This window comes from Notothenia rossii (genome assembly GCF_949606895.1).
Source record: "Notothenia rossii genome assembly, chromosome: 4".
In the NCBI taxonomy this organism is placed as follows: domain Eukaryota; kingdom Metazoa; phylum Chordata; class Actinopteri; order Perciformes; family Nototheniidae; genus Notothenia; species Notothenia rossii.
In genome coordinates, this window is record NC_136902.1 from 34850408 (window position 1) to 34867928 (window position 17521).

The 17521-nt window shown below is 40.5% G+C and overlaps 1 protein-coding gene across 1 annotated transcript; it reads right to left on the reverse strand.

Moving 5' to 3' along the window:
- Positions 1 to 11869: 11869 nt before the first annotated feature.
- pim1 (Pim-1 proto-oncogene, serine/threonine kinase) lies at positions 11870 to 15759 on the reverse strand. Its single transcript, XM_079675782.1, has 6 exons — positions 15301 to 15759; positions 14914 to 15020; positions 14748 to 14798; positions 14213 to 14579; positions 13450 to 13626; positions 11870 to 13341 (listed from the first exon to the last, which is right to left on the reverse strand). Exons 1-6 carry the CDS (start codon positions 15380 to 15382, stop codon positions 13133 to 13135), a joined length of 993 nt encoding a protein of 330 aa, XP_079531908.1. The 5' UTR covers positions 15383 to 15759; the 3' UTR covers positions 11870 to 13132.
- Positions 15760 to 17521: the final 1762 nt, after the last annotated feature.

The window sequence follows — 17521 nt, forward strand, 5'->3', positions numbered from 1 at the left end:
CAAACGTTCTTTTCCCTGGCCACATCAAAGTACAGTACTGAAAAGGATATAATATATTATTTTGAAGGCGAGTTGACAGGAAGTTGTTGTTGCTATGGAAACAACATTACGGAGAAAACTTAATATCTTCTACATATAAAGACGGATAAAGTAAAGAACAAAGTCTGAAAATATCAGTACAGTATCATAGTACTTTAATAATCGTTTTTGTTACTTTCGTTGCAGCTGTATGTCTTAAATGTAATGTAAATGTTGCCTTCGTGTGTGGTTCGGGGCCATCTTCATGCGAAATTCACAATTCCATATTTGTGTGTCCATCGGGTGTCAATTTCGGGACAGTGTGACAGGGGCTTTAAGGTTAACTTCGACCTCCGGGGTGGCCTTACTATTGAGGAGTGGATTGAGAAGTGCCTATCTCCAGAAAAAAAGCACCTAAACGACGACAATGCTGTCTGTCTAATATGTTCGCTAGCTTTTATTGTTTTTGCATAGCAACCGCCTCGCATTATGTTTTGTGCAGAAGGCAACGGAGGGACTATTTTATTTTATTCCCGGGCTGATTTTTAGTCCCAGTCCGCCACTGAACGTAGCTATTCAATCAACCAATAGGATACGGCTGTAATAGGCCTAAGGCCTTTTAGTCGCTCATAGATAAATAAGTAGGATTCTTTATTTACTATGGATGCTGGCAACAGTCACATAGTCCAAAGTGAAGGTGATGTTTGACCAGTAATGGTCGAGGCGGGACTTGAGACAGTTACCCGTCTTGGATGTGACAACGCTTTCTGGCAGATCATTCCACAAGTCAACCACACGCAGGCTGAAAAAGTTGCGGCGGATAGCCAGTCTTGAGTACTATTTCTTCAATTTGAGGCAGTGTCCACAAGTCCTGGTGTTATAATCCCGTTGTCGTGGGCATGATGTTTTGTAGATGTTGTGGAGATATTTGAAAACTTCGATCATATCTCCCCTCGCCCTTCTATAATACATACTCTGGATTTTAAGACTTTGTAGTCGTTCTTGATATGGTAGGTCCTTTAGTTCTGGAATCAGCTTCGTTGGCCTTCTCTGTATTTTTTCGATGAGCTCAGCATTCTTTTTGTACATGGGGGACCAAGCGACATTCCCATATTCGAGGAGTGGCCATACAAGAGAGATGTATAAACTACGTATTACGTCAGAGTCCAAATAAGTGTATGATCTGCGGATCGTTGCTAGGATGAAGTGCATTACTTTGCACTTTGCTGCATTGAATTTGAGCTGCCAACACTCAGACCATCTGTGCATTTCTCTGAGATCTGACTGGAGTTTTTCTGCATCCTCTTTACACTTAATTTTTTGAAGACTTTAGTATCATCTGCAAACATCTGGACTATGGAGCTCACATTATCGGGTAGGTCGTTGATATAGAGGACAAACAGTGTAGGACCCAGGACACTACCTTGTGGAATTCCACTGAGAACTGTGCACCATCCAGATGGTTTCCCGTTAACAAAGACTCTCTGTCGCCTGTTTTTGAGAAAGTCTGAGATCCAGGTGAGTATGTCTCCACGGATACCATACCCATAGAGCTTTTTCAGTAATCTTTTGTGAGGTACAGTATCAAATGCTTTCTGGAAATCCAAATAAATGGCATTGAGACTTCCTCTCTCGTCCAGGGTAAGAGACCATATGTCAAGGCAGGCCAGGATCTGTCCTGGATGAAGCCGTGTTGGTGGTCTGATAATAGGTTGTTTGAGTCAAGATGTTCTATGACGGCATCATGCACCAAGGATTCAAGGAGTTTGCATACTACTGCTGTAAGGCTGAAAGGTCTATAGTTTCTCCGACTGTGGCATTGACTTTTAGCTTGCTTCTGGCATATTTATAAAAAGCTTTCGGATTCTCTTTTGCTTCCTTTGCAATTTTTCTTTCATGCTCTCTTTTAGCTTTCCGACACTCCCAATAGGGACACAATTTTGCATAGGAACAATGGTCACTTTCTGTACCAGATAACCTTTGTAATGTGTAAGCTGCACTTTTTGATTTGATTTGATTTTTGATTCTATCATTCATCCATTCTGGAGTAGAGCGATTTTTCTTACTGCAGAGATGTGCCTCTTGCAACTTGTTAGGATTTTTTCTTCCATGGCCTCCCACTGTGCTGAAGCTGACTTGTTTTCAAAGGTCTGTGCCCAGTATGTCCCAATTATTTCCTGTTTCAGGCCTTCATAATTTCCTTTATCAAGGATGAACTTGCTGTTTGGAATATCACATATCTCATGGTAGCATAGACATTTGAAAGACAGGCAGTCATGGTGACTTTTTCCTAGTGGTGCTTCATGGCTTAGATCCTCAACCCATTCCCTCCTCATTTGTGATAATTAGGTCAAGCACGTGTGGGGTTTGGTTTCCTCTTGCATGAGTTGGTTTTGTTACATGTTGAAATACGTAGCAGTCTCTCAAGCATTCAAGGATCATGGATGCAGGGTGGTTTTCACTCTCTGGTGCCCGTATGGGTTGCCAACCAATTTCAGGATAGTTAAAGCCTCCCATAATTAAAACGTGGCTGCGGTTTAGTGAGGAAGCTTCTTCAACTACATTTCTAGACTATTATGTAAGGTGCTGGTATATATATATATATATATATATATATATATATATACTAACTGTGCTTCCCCCCCCAAAAGAAGTTGTAAATTAAAGAAGTGAAGTACATGTTATGTTATAAAGCCGTGGAGGGCGGTAGTTTATAGACCAAAGAGTAACCGCCCTTACGGGATGCTCTAATAAGTAAAGCGAACGTACACGCAAGGACACCTGGCCTCCTACTGGTTGAGGGATTTTGACAGGGTTGTTGCACAAAAGTTCAGAGCGCGCACAGAAGAAATCTGAGAGCAGACATTTCACGAGCGCACAGAAACAGCCTGAGTGCGAGGAGAAGGTTTTAAGCTGGAACACAGGAAATCTGTAAGCAGCAATATATCTGAGTGCAAGCGTACAGTTTGAGCAGAAGCAGAGCAGAAGCAGAGCAAATCTAAGCGCAAGCAGCCACTATTTGAGTGCGAGGACAGGGTTTGAGGGAAATAAATAAAAAAAGTATGCTCTCAAATTTAAATATCACGCTCTTGAATAAAGATAGGGAATAACCCCCATATCCTTGCGGGTGCATTCGCTTTACTAATAGAGCGTCCCGTAAGGGCGGTTACTCTTTGGTTTATAAACTACCGCCCTCCGCGGCTTTATATCATAACATGTACTTCACTTCTTTAATTTACAACTTTTGGGGGGGGAAAGCACTGTTAGTATACAGTATATATATATATACCAGCACCTTACATAATAGCTACGTTCAGTGTCGGACTGGGACTAAAAATCAGCCCGGGAATAAAATAAAATAGTCCCTCCGTTGCCTTTCTGCACAAAACATAGTGCGAGGTGGTTGCTATGCAACAACAATAACAGCTAGCGAACATATTAGACAGACAGCATTGTCGTCGTTTAGGTGCTTTTTTTTCTGGAGATAGGCACTTCTCAATCCACTACTCCATAGTAAGGCCACCCCGGAGGTCGAAGTTAACCTTAAATGTTTCCATCTTAAGCTTTGTTAGTGTAGGAGCCACATATGAAGCCATTTCTGTGTTTGTTACGATACATGTTTTTTGAGTCACTATAGGTGGTGGGTGTGTCATTGGATTTGTGTGGTGACGTTTGTGCTTATATCAGGTTGCTTTTACCTGCACACTTGGTAATAGATGGGGGAGTGAGCTAGAGAAGGACAATTTTTGTTGACCGCACGCACGCACGTACTCATACAAGGATATACGCATATGGATATGGAATATTGCATTTTAGCTTTGGAAATAAAAGGTCAAATGCATACTTTTGGAAAGACTGAGTTTTTGCGCGTCCACAGTGTTTTTTCTCTTGTTTAGTCCCTCGCGGCACTTTGTTTAAGATTACTGCCGCAATAGTTAGTTAGTTAGTTTCGTAACGGACGTAACGTTACGGTTGTAGCTTTTCTCAGACGCGGAGGGATACTGACTTGTGAAAAGTAACTACTGTTATACCCGGGATATACGCTCATTATATCGAGAAACATCAGATTGCTTGATTTGACTTGTCCGTTTTATAAATATATACTAACTGTGCTTACCCCCCTCCCAAAAAAATAAACAAGTGAAGTACATAAAGCCGTGGAGGGCGGTAGTTTATAAACCTAAGTAAAGCGAACGCACCCGCAAGGAAACCAGGCCTCCTATTGGTTGAGGGATTTTTACAGGGTTGTTGCATAAAAGATCCAAGCGCGCACAGAAGAAATCTGAGAGCAGACATTTCACGAGCGCACAGAAACAGCTTGAGTGCGAGGAGAAGGTTTTAAGCTGGAACACAGGAAATCTGTAAGCAGCAATATATCTGAGTGCAAGCGTACAGTTTGAGCAGAAGCAGAGCAAATCTAAGCGCAAGCAGGCACTATTTGAGTGCGAGGACAGGGTTTGAGGGAAAGAAATCAATAAAGTATGCTCTCAAATTTAAATACAACGCCCTTGAATAAAGATATGGTATATATAATACTTAAATTACATTATTTAATAATTATATTATTATTATTATTATTATTAATTATATATTATATAATAAATTAATTAATATTATTATATAATAAGATATGGAATAACCCCCATACATAAAGTTCAAAAAAAGAGCTACATAAAGTGCAAGATGAGTTACCCCTGTATTAAACTGCATTTAGCGGTGATTGCACGTCTGTTTATTTCTTAACCATTCTTTGAGTTGACCTTTAAAACTATGGGACAATCCCGTATCTCAGTTGGGAGGCTATTCCAGAAAGATCTGCCTTTAGTGGAGAGTACATTTTGTCCAAAAGTGGTCTGTCTGCGGTGGACTTCACAGTCTCCTCTGGTTTCTGACCTAGTGCAGCGTCCAGTGTGTTCTTTCTGGATGAATTCCCCTAAGGGGGGGGAGTCCACTTAAACTATCCAAAGCGATAAACATCCAAAGGGAAGAGTTACAAGATTTAGGTTTTCTGTCTATATTTAATTTTTTGCTGGTGAGCCTATGTGGAATAAAGTGTTTCTGACCTGAAAGCCTGAAATTAGTTTTAGAACACTTAAAATATGTCAGTAATAACCTCACTTGGGAATGTCCAAAGCTTCTATGTGTCAGAAACACAGCGGTTGCTAAGTGACTTAATGAAGTTGCTTAACGTTATCACGGAGAACATTAACTGCCTTTAGCTTAGCGTAGCCATGTGACTGTCATCTAGTTTGTTAAAAGCGTAAGCTTTGTAACTCTGGCAATTGCATTTATTCTTAAAATGAATTAATAAATGTTTTAAAATATTTTATTGTAATGTAGAGACAAGGCTTTTAGCGACAATCATGTATTGCGTTACAATTACATGTAAAAAAAATTATAATATGATATTTGGCCTCAAATCATCTGAGGCCTGGCGCCCCCCCTGCGATCTTTGGCATGCCCCCCGGGTTGGGAACCACTGATTTAGTGTGTTTTTGATTGACTTGATTAAATGGATTTACTATGTATGTCTTTTCAGGCTGCCATGTTATGTCCTTTCTGTGCCAACATCTGGGCACAGTTGAAGTGTTCTGTGGCAAAAATCTACAGTTTTTGCCAGAAGTTGAACACAACAGTCAGTTCACTTTTTTTATTGTATCTGTTTCAAATGCAAGAAATAAGGATTCAACAATCTACTCTGTTTAGAATACTTATTGGCAGATGCATACACTAGTTATCAGCATGAAGGACACATTTTTTCATTGTCTGTTTATGTGAAATATGTCGAAGCCATCATTAAATTGTAGACCAATGCATGATTAAATACACAAAACAGCTTATATTATACATTAATAATTGTGTATTAGTTCTATCTTTATAGAGAAAATTATACATTTAGAATCAGATTTTGAGACAGTGAGCGGCTGGGAAAGTCAAACCGCCATGGGGCACAAACAGTTGCTATGACATGATGTTTTCTTTGCATTCTCAGGCATTCCATAAGGAGGGTCAGGAACTCACGCTTGGGACCACCAGTGTCCACTCCACCCTCAGTTCGTCCCTCATCATAAGTGAACTTAACTGACGTCGAATGAGAGGGATCGAATGAGGCACCTTTGAAGCCGCGGATTGCTCCATCCCACACATTGCTCCATTAATATTGAACCTGCTGCAAGATGTATTTGTTATTTTTGCAGAGAGTTCTGCAACAATGTCCTCCGTAGTCAGGTATTCTGTGCGGGGAAAGACACACTGATGTATTGTAATATTAAATGATGAAGCTATTAATAAGATTTACAGTATAGAATAGAAAAATTAAGTGGTTATAGTAACATTTTATACCTTTGCTCCATTTTGTCTTCTGGCTCAGACTGGCTATGATAGGCGCATACACGTTTGTGTAGTTGCTGTAGTGAGAAGACAGTTGAATAATTACTTTCAAATACAATACAATGCTGTGGCACAGCATTCACACTAATTAGTGTTACCGGATCAGACGCTGGTTGTGGGTGCCTGAGAGATCTGATGAAGGCAAACAAAAAATATATTCAAACTACTGTACTGTAAAAACGTTCTGCTTCTTGTGGCAAAAGATAATATGTTGACAATGTTTTATTTTACCCTGGCAAACTGTTGTCAGTTGAGTGCTCACTTTTGCAACAGTTGGAATGTCCCACACCTGTATACACACAAATGACTGACTGAAATAAAATACATTTACTTTAATTAAGAATAAATGCCACGATAAATCCAAACTGACCAAGGTACATTATATTGTTGACCGTCCTTTAACTCTCACATTAGGATTTACATTGGGGCACAATAAACCAACTCCTCTCTGCACCTTTAATATATCTATATGATGTCAAGTGTTACATTTAGGTGCACAATACTGTCTTTCCTACAATTGCATTGCAAATACAATTTCCTATTTTCAATGCAAAGGAATAGTTGCACAAAATTGCCCTTAAGTATGGTAAGTACTTATTCTTATTTTACACCTAAGGGATTAGGTTCAAATTGAAGTAGCAGCTATGGCATGTAGGTCAATTTCAGTCCCTCATAATTATAGTGAAATTAAATCTTTGCGTGCTTGAAAGCTTTTATAATGACTTTTTTAAACAGCCCTGTTTCGCTGTAATTGAGGTATTTACTGTCTTGATTTATAATCGTCCCTCTTATCCTTACTACGTAGGCTAACACTACAGATTTCATATATGTGCATATTTGTAGGCCAATCTCTCAACATCATGATTTACAGACCGAACCAGTGCACATATGATTTCCAATTAATCTGTGAGAGTTTAAAGAATCTGTCTGTGCCTGTAGTGTATTTTTCAAGCAGGCGGATAGAAGATGGAGATAGACAGTGACAGAGAGATAGACAGAGTCGGGGAGGGGGCTGAGGATGAAGGAAGTCCTTGTCAACATTGCCTCAAATCTCCGGCTCTGCGGCTCACAGTTTGAACAGGGAGGAGGGTAATAATGCAACAGCAGAGCTTTATCTTTTTCATAAGAAGGTGCAGCTCACGACTTACGGGAATAAGAGAACGATGAGCCAATCAGCTCTCACCGATGAGGCGGGGAGGATGTCTCAGGTCAGTTACGCCTCCTAAGGCTGAGTAAAGCTCAGAGGGCAAGAACACATTGCCTCTGTAATGTGATCAAAACAGATGACACTCATTGGCTCATTATCATCTTTATGTCACACACAAATGACTGGTCAATGGGTCTTTTCTTCTGACTGCTAAACATAGACAGTGTTCTAAAGTTGTTTTTTTCAGCCGGCTCTACTTTGGTGATGACTCACTTTTGAACTTAGACAGCCAGCTCAGAGAGAGTGACTCACCAACAGTCCATGCAAATACCCAACCCAAACCGTGTTGGACTCTGAATACTTTTTGCATGATGGGTATCTCCAAGAGTGCAGGGAAATGTGTGGTCAACAAACAAGCAACATGAACAATAGGACAACACAGATCACTGTTGTGTCTATAGAACTGTCCAAAATGTAAACTTGTATCTAAGATTAAAAGGAGGTCAAAGTTGTACCTGTGCCTGAATTGCTTTTCTAAGCTGGCTCTGAGGTGCATAGCCTACTGGGTTTGTCGAAAAAGAGTTTGGACCTAGAAAACATTTAGCTTAGCATGACTAATCAGTTTTTCCGCTATCGGCCTCCTTGTCAATAATATATTAGGTAGTCTTTGCTCCAAAGAGCCTGAAACATGGCAAATACTAGCTGACAATGTGCCTAAATCAAGCTGATTTCTAAAGAACTTTATCCAATTTCCTCATATGGTTGGGACAGCGGCCACGTCTACTTCTCTGATCTGATAACAGCCATATGTAAATCGTTGCCTATCAGCCACTTCTGATGAAACAACAATTTGCTTACCCAAATTGAATGGCTCCAAACAAGTAAAAATCAGCATTGTGAATTAGTTGTTTCCATCAAATGTATTCCAATCTTTATGCTAAGCTAACTGGCTGCTGGCTGTTGCCTTTTGTTCAACATGGTATCAATATTCTCTTATTTTCTCCAGCTGGGGTCAATGGAACCAGGTTGTAAACACAATAATAACATATCATCACCTTCTAAATGTATAGCAAACAAACAGTTACATATTTACAGATCTAGCAGTTACAAAGCACCATTATAATAATTTTGTAGAATCTTTCTGTCTAACTTCTCGTTTGCTACTGAGCAGGGAGTGTTAAAGAAAAGTGGCAACCATCATTGCAAAGAAGACCAAAATAGATTCTATCTTTGGTTTTCATTCAACGATTACCTGCCATGCCTTTTGCATCCATAATTGAATAAAAACTGAAAGATGAAGAAGACTGAACAAATGAAACATGCTTTACAGCTGAAATACTAGGAACATATGGAAATGCGGAAATTCTAAGCTGCATAGAACATGCTTAACAACGGCAGCCGACATGCAGAGTCAGATGTGGCATGTGGTTCTCAGAAAGAGAGGGGAAATGAATGGTGAGGTATTTAGCAGAAAACTACCTGTGGTCTACAACACACTGTAATCTTTTCAGGGAAATTGTATGCTGTGTGAGTACCTGCTGAAGAGAACCAGCATCACATCACAAGGACTACTGAAGACTGACACTCCACTTTGAAATGCCATTTTATTTTTAGGGCTCATTTCCTTTGATGGCCTCCTTCTATTATTATCTGATACCAAAATACACATTGGGACTTGCATGGAGCCACTGCAGGACTTTGAATTGGTTTATTTATGACTTGAAACGTGTCTGAGAATAACGACGGCCAATATGGCGCCCATTTGCATTTTAGTCCCCATCCAGTCATTCTAATCATAGCTGGTAAATTCACATTGTATTCACCTGACAGACACTGATGGGAACCAACCACCATGTTGCTTGCGGTGTCGTAAATCTATGTTTCGCTGCCGGTAGCGCCGTCTGACAAGAAGATTAGCGATGAGGCCAGAAGTCCCACAGGAGCGTCACTACTGATTAACCCCCCAACTCTTATCATTTCAGAGGAACAGATCCGTGATAGACTGCTGCCTTCTGGCCACTATCTCCACTCAATGTCTACATTAACACACCAGAGCATCCTCTCAGTGGGATTCACACCAAAGATGACAGTGGCTAACATCCAGCTGTGAAGGTGGTTACTATAACTTCCAACTGATGCTTTAAGTAGTACATTTATCCTTAACTTAAGTCAGGGATATCAAAAGTGTTTTCACTGAGGGCCTCATACATTAAAATATACGAAAGGCTGGGCCACTCACTAAGTGAGATATATTGCCTCATAAATTAAGTGATAAGATAGCAAAGTCAATCTAATGTAGGTTCACATATGCTTGATACTTGAATATACTTTCAGAAAACAAGCTCACAGCTTTTTATAGGGTTTCATTTATTTTATGTAAGTTATTGAGTTTTTCTTTTATCAACAAGGGTTTGTTAGAAAATGTTTTAAACTTTAATTGACTGAATTTCTCTGAAAAGTGGGCTTATAAAAACGTGGGCTAATAAAAACATGAATACTACTGTGTAATACATTTTTACAGTACAATATAAGAAAAGCACAAGTTTTAGGAGTGGGCCGTATTTCAATATACTTTTAGAATGTTCTTATGGGCCGCAGTTGGCCGGGAGCTGTAGTTTGGACACCCCTGACTTAACTCAAAGTTCTGTTGATATTTTTGAAAAATACTCCAAGCTTTTAAGCAATTACAAATAAAAGTAACACATTTAGATGTTTTTACTTCAGTAAAAGTTAAGTATCACGAGTAATAGCATATTTGGAGACCAGCGGTTCTAAAGGCCAAAGCATGCAAGTCAATGTCTGCCTTGAGATTGTGTGACGCAATTTACAACTATACCAACAATTATGAATGGATTTTTTTATTTTTTAGGAAAGTCACATGCCCGACACTGCAGACATCTCACTGTCTGGCTACTTCAGTTTATTTAAAAATGATGTAGTTTCCAAATATTTTTGGATTTATTGTAGTTAGAATATATTAAATGAGTAATGTAGTTGTTTTATCTGGTTGTATTTGGCTTTATTGAATCAAAAGTTATACAGAGTGATACAATCATTTCTATTTTTCAGGATTATAGTTGTACTTTGTTGTACCTTTGGTATTTTTGCAGTACAGCTACATTTTTGTAGAGGAGCCTTGTGTCAAGTTTAAAAACTGAGTAAATGTAATTAAGTGGCCGCCATGATGAGAGCTAGTAAAATTCTATAAATGCTGTGAGAAGATGCTTCCATGCATCCTTTCTTTTCTCCTTTAGGGAACACTGGATCAGATCATCCTCTATCAAAGGTAAGAAGATCATACTATCCCACAATGTACCAACAAGTCAATACCATCAGCTGCTGCTTAATAAGCTACTGTAAGTACAGTTGTATTGTATTGTCATATGTTTCCTTGACCTTTTTTCCATCAATGTCAAAAGAAATTTGGCTTTGGTTTGGTGTGTTGATGATCAGGTCAGGTGACCAGGGAAGCACAGGTTCAATCTCAGCATGCCGTGTGTCCTTGGGCAAGACACTTCACCCTAAATGGCCCCTGTGGATATATGTCCACAGTATTCAATGTATTACATGTCTAATATATGCAATATGTAATGTAAAGCGCTTTGAGCACTTGGAAAAGTGCTAAGCATAATACAATGAATATATATTATTGTTATTATTTTTTATTATTATTATGTATTTAAAAAAATGAGGATGTCATTTTTCTTAGTGAAGTACCAGTGGCCAATAACAAATGATTGCCCCAAGGCTTCCAAACACTTCAATATAGCCATGCTTCTGGGTAAATTATTTCATAACATTTAACATAAAGCTGTTTTATACATTATGTCAGATTAATGTGAGTGAGTCATTTCCTGTTCCTGCATGTGTGCATCTTTGGATGGATTAAGGTGGAATTAATGAATGAATAGGTTTCTATCACTAATGAACTCAGTGCTGCTTACTAGTCTTAAACACCTCAGTTTTAGAAAGTAGTAGAAAGTCAATTCCAGGAATGTTTTGAGATAGCGTTTTCCTGTTTGTATGCAACCCGCCCCACTTTTGTTGCTATCTGCCTTCCACCAGCCCTGTCTCCTCTTATCTCTTCATCTTCTCTGCCAGCGCTGCTTCTCTACAAAAGATGTCAAACAGGAAACTTGCTGAGAAATGGTATATACTTCTGACCTAGTAAATTCTAATTGTGTGTTTGTAACTGTTTTAGATGTATGACATTTGGTTCAGTCTAAGTACTTTCTTTAACATGACTACTTGGGGCTACAGTACATGGCAAGGGTCACAACAACATTCTGTAAGATAATACAAAGGAGTCAAAAGTCATTGTTAAAAAAATATTTATTGAAATCGTATAAAAATTGTTTCTAAAATCATTTACAATTCTAGTTCGAATTGATGAAAAAAACAATCCAACCCGCAGTCAAGAAAACAGAAAGGTTTTCTCATTCTCACACACATTCAGAACCCACTCGCTCCCTCAGCAGACAACAGCGTAACAAAAACTGTTACCATCAGTAGACGTCCAATGTTCAGAGACATTAAGATGGAAGTGATTTTTGGACTATTTACATGTTATATAGATGACATACACACAAACATCTGCTCTTTAAAAAATAATTCGATGCCATAAATATGGTCAGAAATAAAAAATCTTTGTTTATCTCTTTAAATAATATGTGGACCCTTCAGTGACTGTGGAATGAAATACACACAGCCAAAAAAATTATCTCATAGATAAATAAATAAATTCTGTGTTCATTAAATGTTTAAGTCACGGCAATAATAAATATTGTTATTATTATTTACAATGCTTGTCCCCACTGAATATTTAAGTGTGAGGCACTGTTTGAACGTTAACATTTTTTTGAAGTGAAGAGCAGAGGATGTTGTGTTTTGGTATGGTTGCATTGTGGTGTGCATTCAGGTGGATGTGAACCGCCTCAGAGGAAGTGGAGTTGTAGACAGGAGGTGCATATGTAGTAAAAAGAAGGAGGTAAGTCCAGTGTTTCTTTTTTTTGTTTGCACACATTGCTATGAGGTTGCTAATCACATGGGAGTGATAGCAGTGGTTGTAAATGAAATAGGCTTTGCTGATCTAGGCCCATGAGAGGGAAACAATATAAAGCCTTGTAAGGTGCAAAAAAAAAAGGTCTCAGACAAGGAGCCTTTTTTTGCTTTCAAGTATTTTCAGGGTCCCCCCAACAATCTCACAGAAGGCACTTCTTTTTTATTCCTCTTGCACCTCTGCTCATCCCAGAGAGATGCAGCAGTGCAGCGAGAGGTTACATAACGCAGCCATTCAGCGAGCGCATGTACTGTCAGCGCAGAGCAGGCCCTACTACAGTCTGATAAACACCCAACAGCGGGGGGAAATCAAGTAGTTTGGGGTGATGGGGGGCAGAGAGCGCTCCAGGTTGAAAACAAGCCATGATTGTGTAGTCATGACCTTAGTTTTCTTTTAGTCCTTTGACACCTTACTCGTGCCTGTGTCAGGACGGCCAGCCCATGCAGCGCCCCTCCTCTCTGCTTCAAGTCTGTTACTTTAGTAAAAGTCTCAGTTCAGTACAGTCCTGTTTGCCTCCATCACCGAGCCGCGGGTACGGGAGTTGGCGTGAAGGCGGTGGGCTCGTGGGCGATACTGTGCAGCCGGATCTCCGCCTTCTCCGTCTGCATTGTGGACGGGATGACTGAAGAGGATGTGCTCTGCATCCACGAGTGATTGATGATGTCCTCGAAGGAGGGGCGATCGGCGGGCCGCAGAGAAAGACACCACTTGATCAGCTGCTGGCATTCTGAAGGCGGAAGAGGAGGAGAAGTAAGTATGCTGCAATAAACTGAGAGTGACACATCATGTGAATGTCAACGAAAATGCTGATGCATGTTTTGGAATGTGAATTTACCTGTTGAGATTCTTCTCCGGAAGAGGACCTGCCCTCTTGTGATCTCCTCATCGTGTTCAAATGGAATGTCCCCACACACCATGTCGTACAGCAGGACACCCAGAGACCAAACTGTGGCAGAGCGCCCGTGATAGCGGTGATATTTGATCCACTCTGGTGGGCTGTACACTCTTGTGCCTGTCAGAAAAAAAAACTTTAAAAACTGTACAAATGCCCACCTATTAGCTAAGCACTCCAGAATCTATTATTGTATTTCAGTCAAATTGAAAATGAAAGCATTGCAGGTGTGGTTGAATTATTAACGAAGAGTGCAGCGTTATCTGTTGTTTGGGAGGCTGTTATCTGGGCTCAGGTGGCAGAGAGCGTGACAGTCTGTGTGTGTGTGTGTGTGTGTGTGTGTGTGTGTGTGTGTGTGTGTGTGTGTGTGTGTGTGTGTGTGTGTGTGTGTGTGTGTGTGTGTGTGTGTGTGTGTGTGTGTGTGTGTGTGTGAGAGAGCAGAGTGTGTGTGGGACAGGGGGAGCGGACATGTGACTTTGTTTACAAACGTTGAGTTGTAAAAATGCAGCTTCCCTCCTATGGGGGGCGGCAAAGCAAAGGCAATGCTGCTCAGCCTGAATTAATATGCTGCTTTGGAGGGGGGATGTCAGAAATGACACAACCTTGGAATTCCTGCCAATGACTAAACCAGGGCTACTGGATGATGTTGAAACTAATAAAATAAAAATAAACACGTCGAAGACTGTTTTGAGCTGTGATGACTCACCATCAAAGTCTGTGTAAATGGTGTCTTTCAGCAGGGCTCCGGACCCAAAGTCGATGAGCTTGATCTCCCCGGTGCGGAGGTCGATTAGGATGTTTTCATCCTTGATGTCGCGGTGCACCACGCCGCTGTTGTGGCAGTGGCGCACGGCCTCCAGCAGCTGGCGAAAAAAGCTCCTTGCCAGATCCTCCGGTAAGGCACCTTTCTCTGTGATGAAGTCGAACAAGTCTTTGACGTTTTCGGGCCTCTCCATTACGATGATGAAGCTGTCCGGTCGCTCGTACCAGTCCAGCATTTTGATAACGCCGCGGAAGCCCGAGCTCACTTTCTTCAACAGCACGATCTCCATTGGGACCCGCGAGCCATTAGGCTGAATAGATAATAATAATAACATAAGCACTTCGAACATCAAAGGCAAAAATAATGCTATAATACTTCGAATGTTTCACTTCATTGTCCATTATTAAAGCAATATACTACTATTGCGTATAGCATACTGTTAATTCGGTGAATATTAGCGCTAATAATGATTTCTTACCAGCTCTCCCCACTCTGAGACTCTGTCCTTGGCTACGTGTTTGACAGCAACCTAGAAGGGGGCAAAGAAGACACCGCGTCAAATAACATGTACAAAGAGCATATAAACATGCAAAGCAGCTAGTTTAAAGTGTATTCTTATAATAAGACATATAAGGCATATTTACCGGAGCTCCGTCAGCCACCCTCGTACCGGTGTAGACGGTGCCGAAGCCCCCGCTACCCAGCACCGCGCCGACCTGATACAGCTTCTCGAAGGGCTCCTTCTCCTTCCCTGTGGACAAAACATAAACACAGCCGGTGAATACCCGGGAAACTAAGCTCTGAAAATACTAGTGCATACACCCAAAAAAAAACAGCTGTTTAGAAATATCAAAAAGCAATAATACTGATAATACGTTGTTAATACATAATAGTATGCTCAAAAACAACTGCCGTGCTTGAAAATAATCAAATATAACACGTAAGGATAAGCTACGATAAGCGGGCTGCCGGCCATTGCTGCAGCCCCGTGCTCAATGACAACACCGAGGAGAAAAAGAAGGGCGTCTAACCTTGATGAACTTGGTGCTGCATTTTCGCAGGCATGTCTACGGTGGAGATGTGGGCAAGAGAATTCAGCTTGGACAGAAGCATTCTTTTAAGGATATATCCACCAGTGGTTTACGACGTGTTTGTGTTCTTCGTTTTAGTTCGTTTCAGCAATATTATTCCGTTTGTATGACTCTCCAGTCTCCCGTGTAGAGCTCAGAGTCCACGTTGCTGGAACAAAAATGCAGTAAGGGTCCTCTCATCCAGATGAAAGAAAAGCCGCTTGTGAATCCAGGAAAATATAAACGAAAATGTCGTCCCACCTAGAGTATGTATAACTGAATTCACAATAAAATCTACTGCAAAACACAGCTGTTCCTCGCACTGTTTTGTAAACAGTTATAGGATATAAACACATAAACACAGTGTATGAGAAATTTCTCTGTCAGACGCCGGCTCTTGGAAACAACTAGTGAGGGGGGAGGACGGTTATAAACCAGTAGTAAGGGGGCGATGCCACATGCACTGACGTCAATGTTTCTCCGCCCCTTTCCGCTGTATGCACCAATAGGAATGTGAAAACGCAGTCCAAATGCACGTCAATCACATAATGGAAATACAGCCAACCTTATAACCGACTGGGCCAGACACAGACGTGGCGGGAATAAAAACGCGCGAGAAAATAAAGAAAAAGGGGGGTGGTGATACTTAAATTGTGAATATGAATTCAAGTTGGAGAGAAATGCTAATTCGCAGCCAAGTGCCCCCCAAGCTGTCTCCTCCCTTTTGAGGGAGACTCAAATAAAAGTATGATCATAGGCCTACTATTATTAATAATAAACTTCACAAAACAATAGGAGTGTATGGTTTTAAGGAGAAACTAGATTCTTATTCTATTTTTAGAATATACCGTTTCACTTTATCGCAGTCCCCTATTACCTTGCTTTGTAATTGTCTACTTTTCTCCACGTGTTGTGTCTGCACTTAAGAAAGGAAGCATAGGCTACTGTTTCTGTTAGTTGCACTAAAGCACCCACATGGCTTAATAAAGCCATTTTGCACGATGAGTCACACACACAACCTGAGAGAAGTTCATCAAAATTGCATTCCAGCTATTCTAACCCCCTGCCATTTACCTGATTATTTTCACATAAAACACTGAGGTTTATTGGCTGAAGTGAAGTCCAGGACTATGCTCTTTATTTGAGTTGCCTGAATGCCTCTCTGCACATCAAAGCGCGACGCGGAGAATAGGCGCATTCCTGTCATTCTTTCAGATTGGGTGGCCCGTATGCAGTCGTTCACAGGATGTGGGAAACTAGAGATAAAAAGACTTCCATTTAGCCCCCCTTTTTTACCCTCCTCCCCTCTCTGCTCCTCCTCTCTCCGCCCTTCTTTTCCCGCGCATGTTATTGTCTGAATGGCATGGTTCTCCCTCTCCCCCATGACTGAGTTAAGTTTTGTTTTCCTTTGAGATTTCATGGCAAGTTGTAAAACCATCTTATTGCTGATAAATTGTACACGTTTGTAATGTGTCCAACCAGTCAAACTGCACGAACATCTGGAATTCATAAGCAATCTTTAATTGTTATGATCAACTTCACAACAAGTTCGGAAAACTTCACTATTTTTAATATTAAAGACAAATTCCTCTAATCTTCCAATCATTGTGTATGCATGTTCAAGCAACCCTTTATTTAATTTATATTATGTTAAATGGGCCCCAATGTGGAGATCTGCAAACCAAAACAAAAATATATAACCCACGCGGTCTTGTTCATACAGGCTAGTGAATTATTGCTCAAGTGAGCCCCTCTGTCTGGAATGAAAATTGAGCATACTTTCCTGACGCCTTTGGCAAATTCCTTTAAAAGCCTACTTCTGAAGTTTTTGAAGACAATATGCAAATGAAGGTGTTGGCACTATGTGAGTGTCAATATTCACTTTTGACAGAGTTAAGCACATCCTGTTTTTCTAGTTTCTTATGTGTGTGTAAACATTTAGCAGACATTTAGCCTCTTTCTTGTAGCCTCTTATTGATTTTATAGAAGCTTGATGATAGAAATCATTTTTTTCCCACAGTGTGGGGGTGGGGGGGGGAAGTAATAATAATAATGTACAATGTTACAGCAATAGGTAAAATGCAGATAAAAAAGCTAAATAAAATGAGTGGACTTAAGGCCCTGACACACCAAGCAGTCACCAGAGAACTCGTCGGCGTGTTCTCCTGCGTCTTGGCCATGT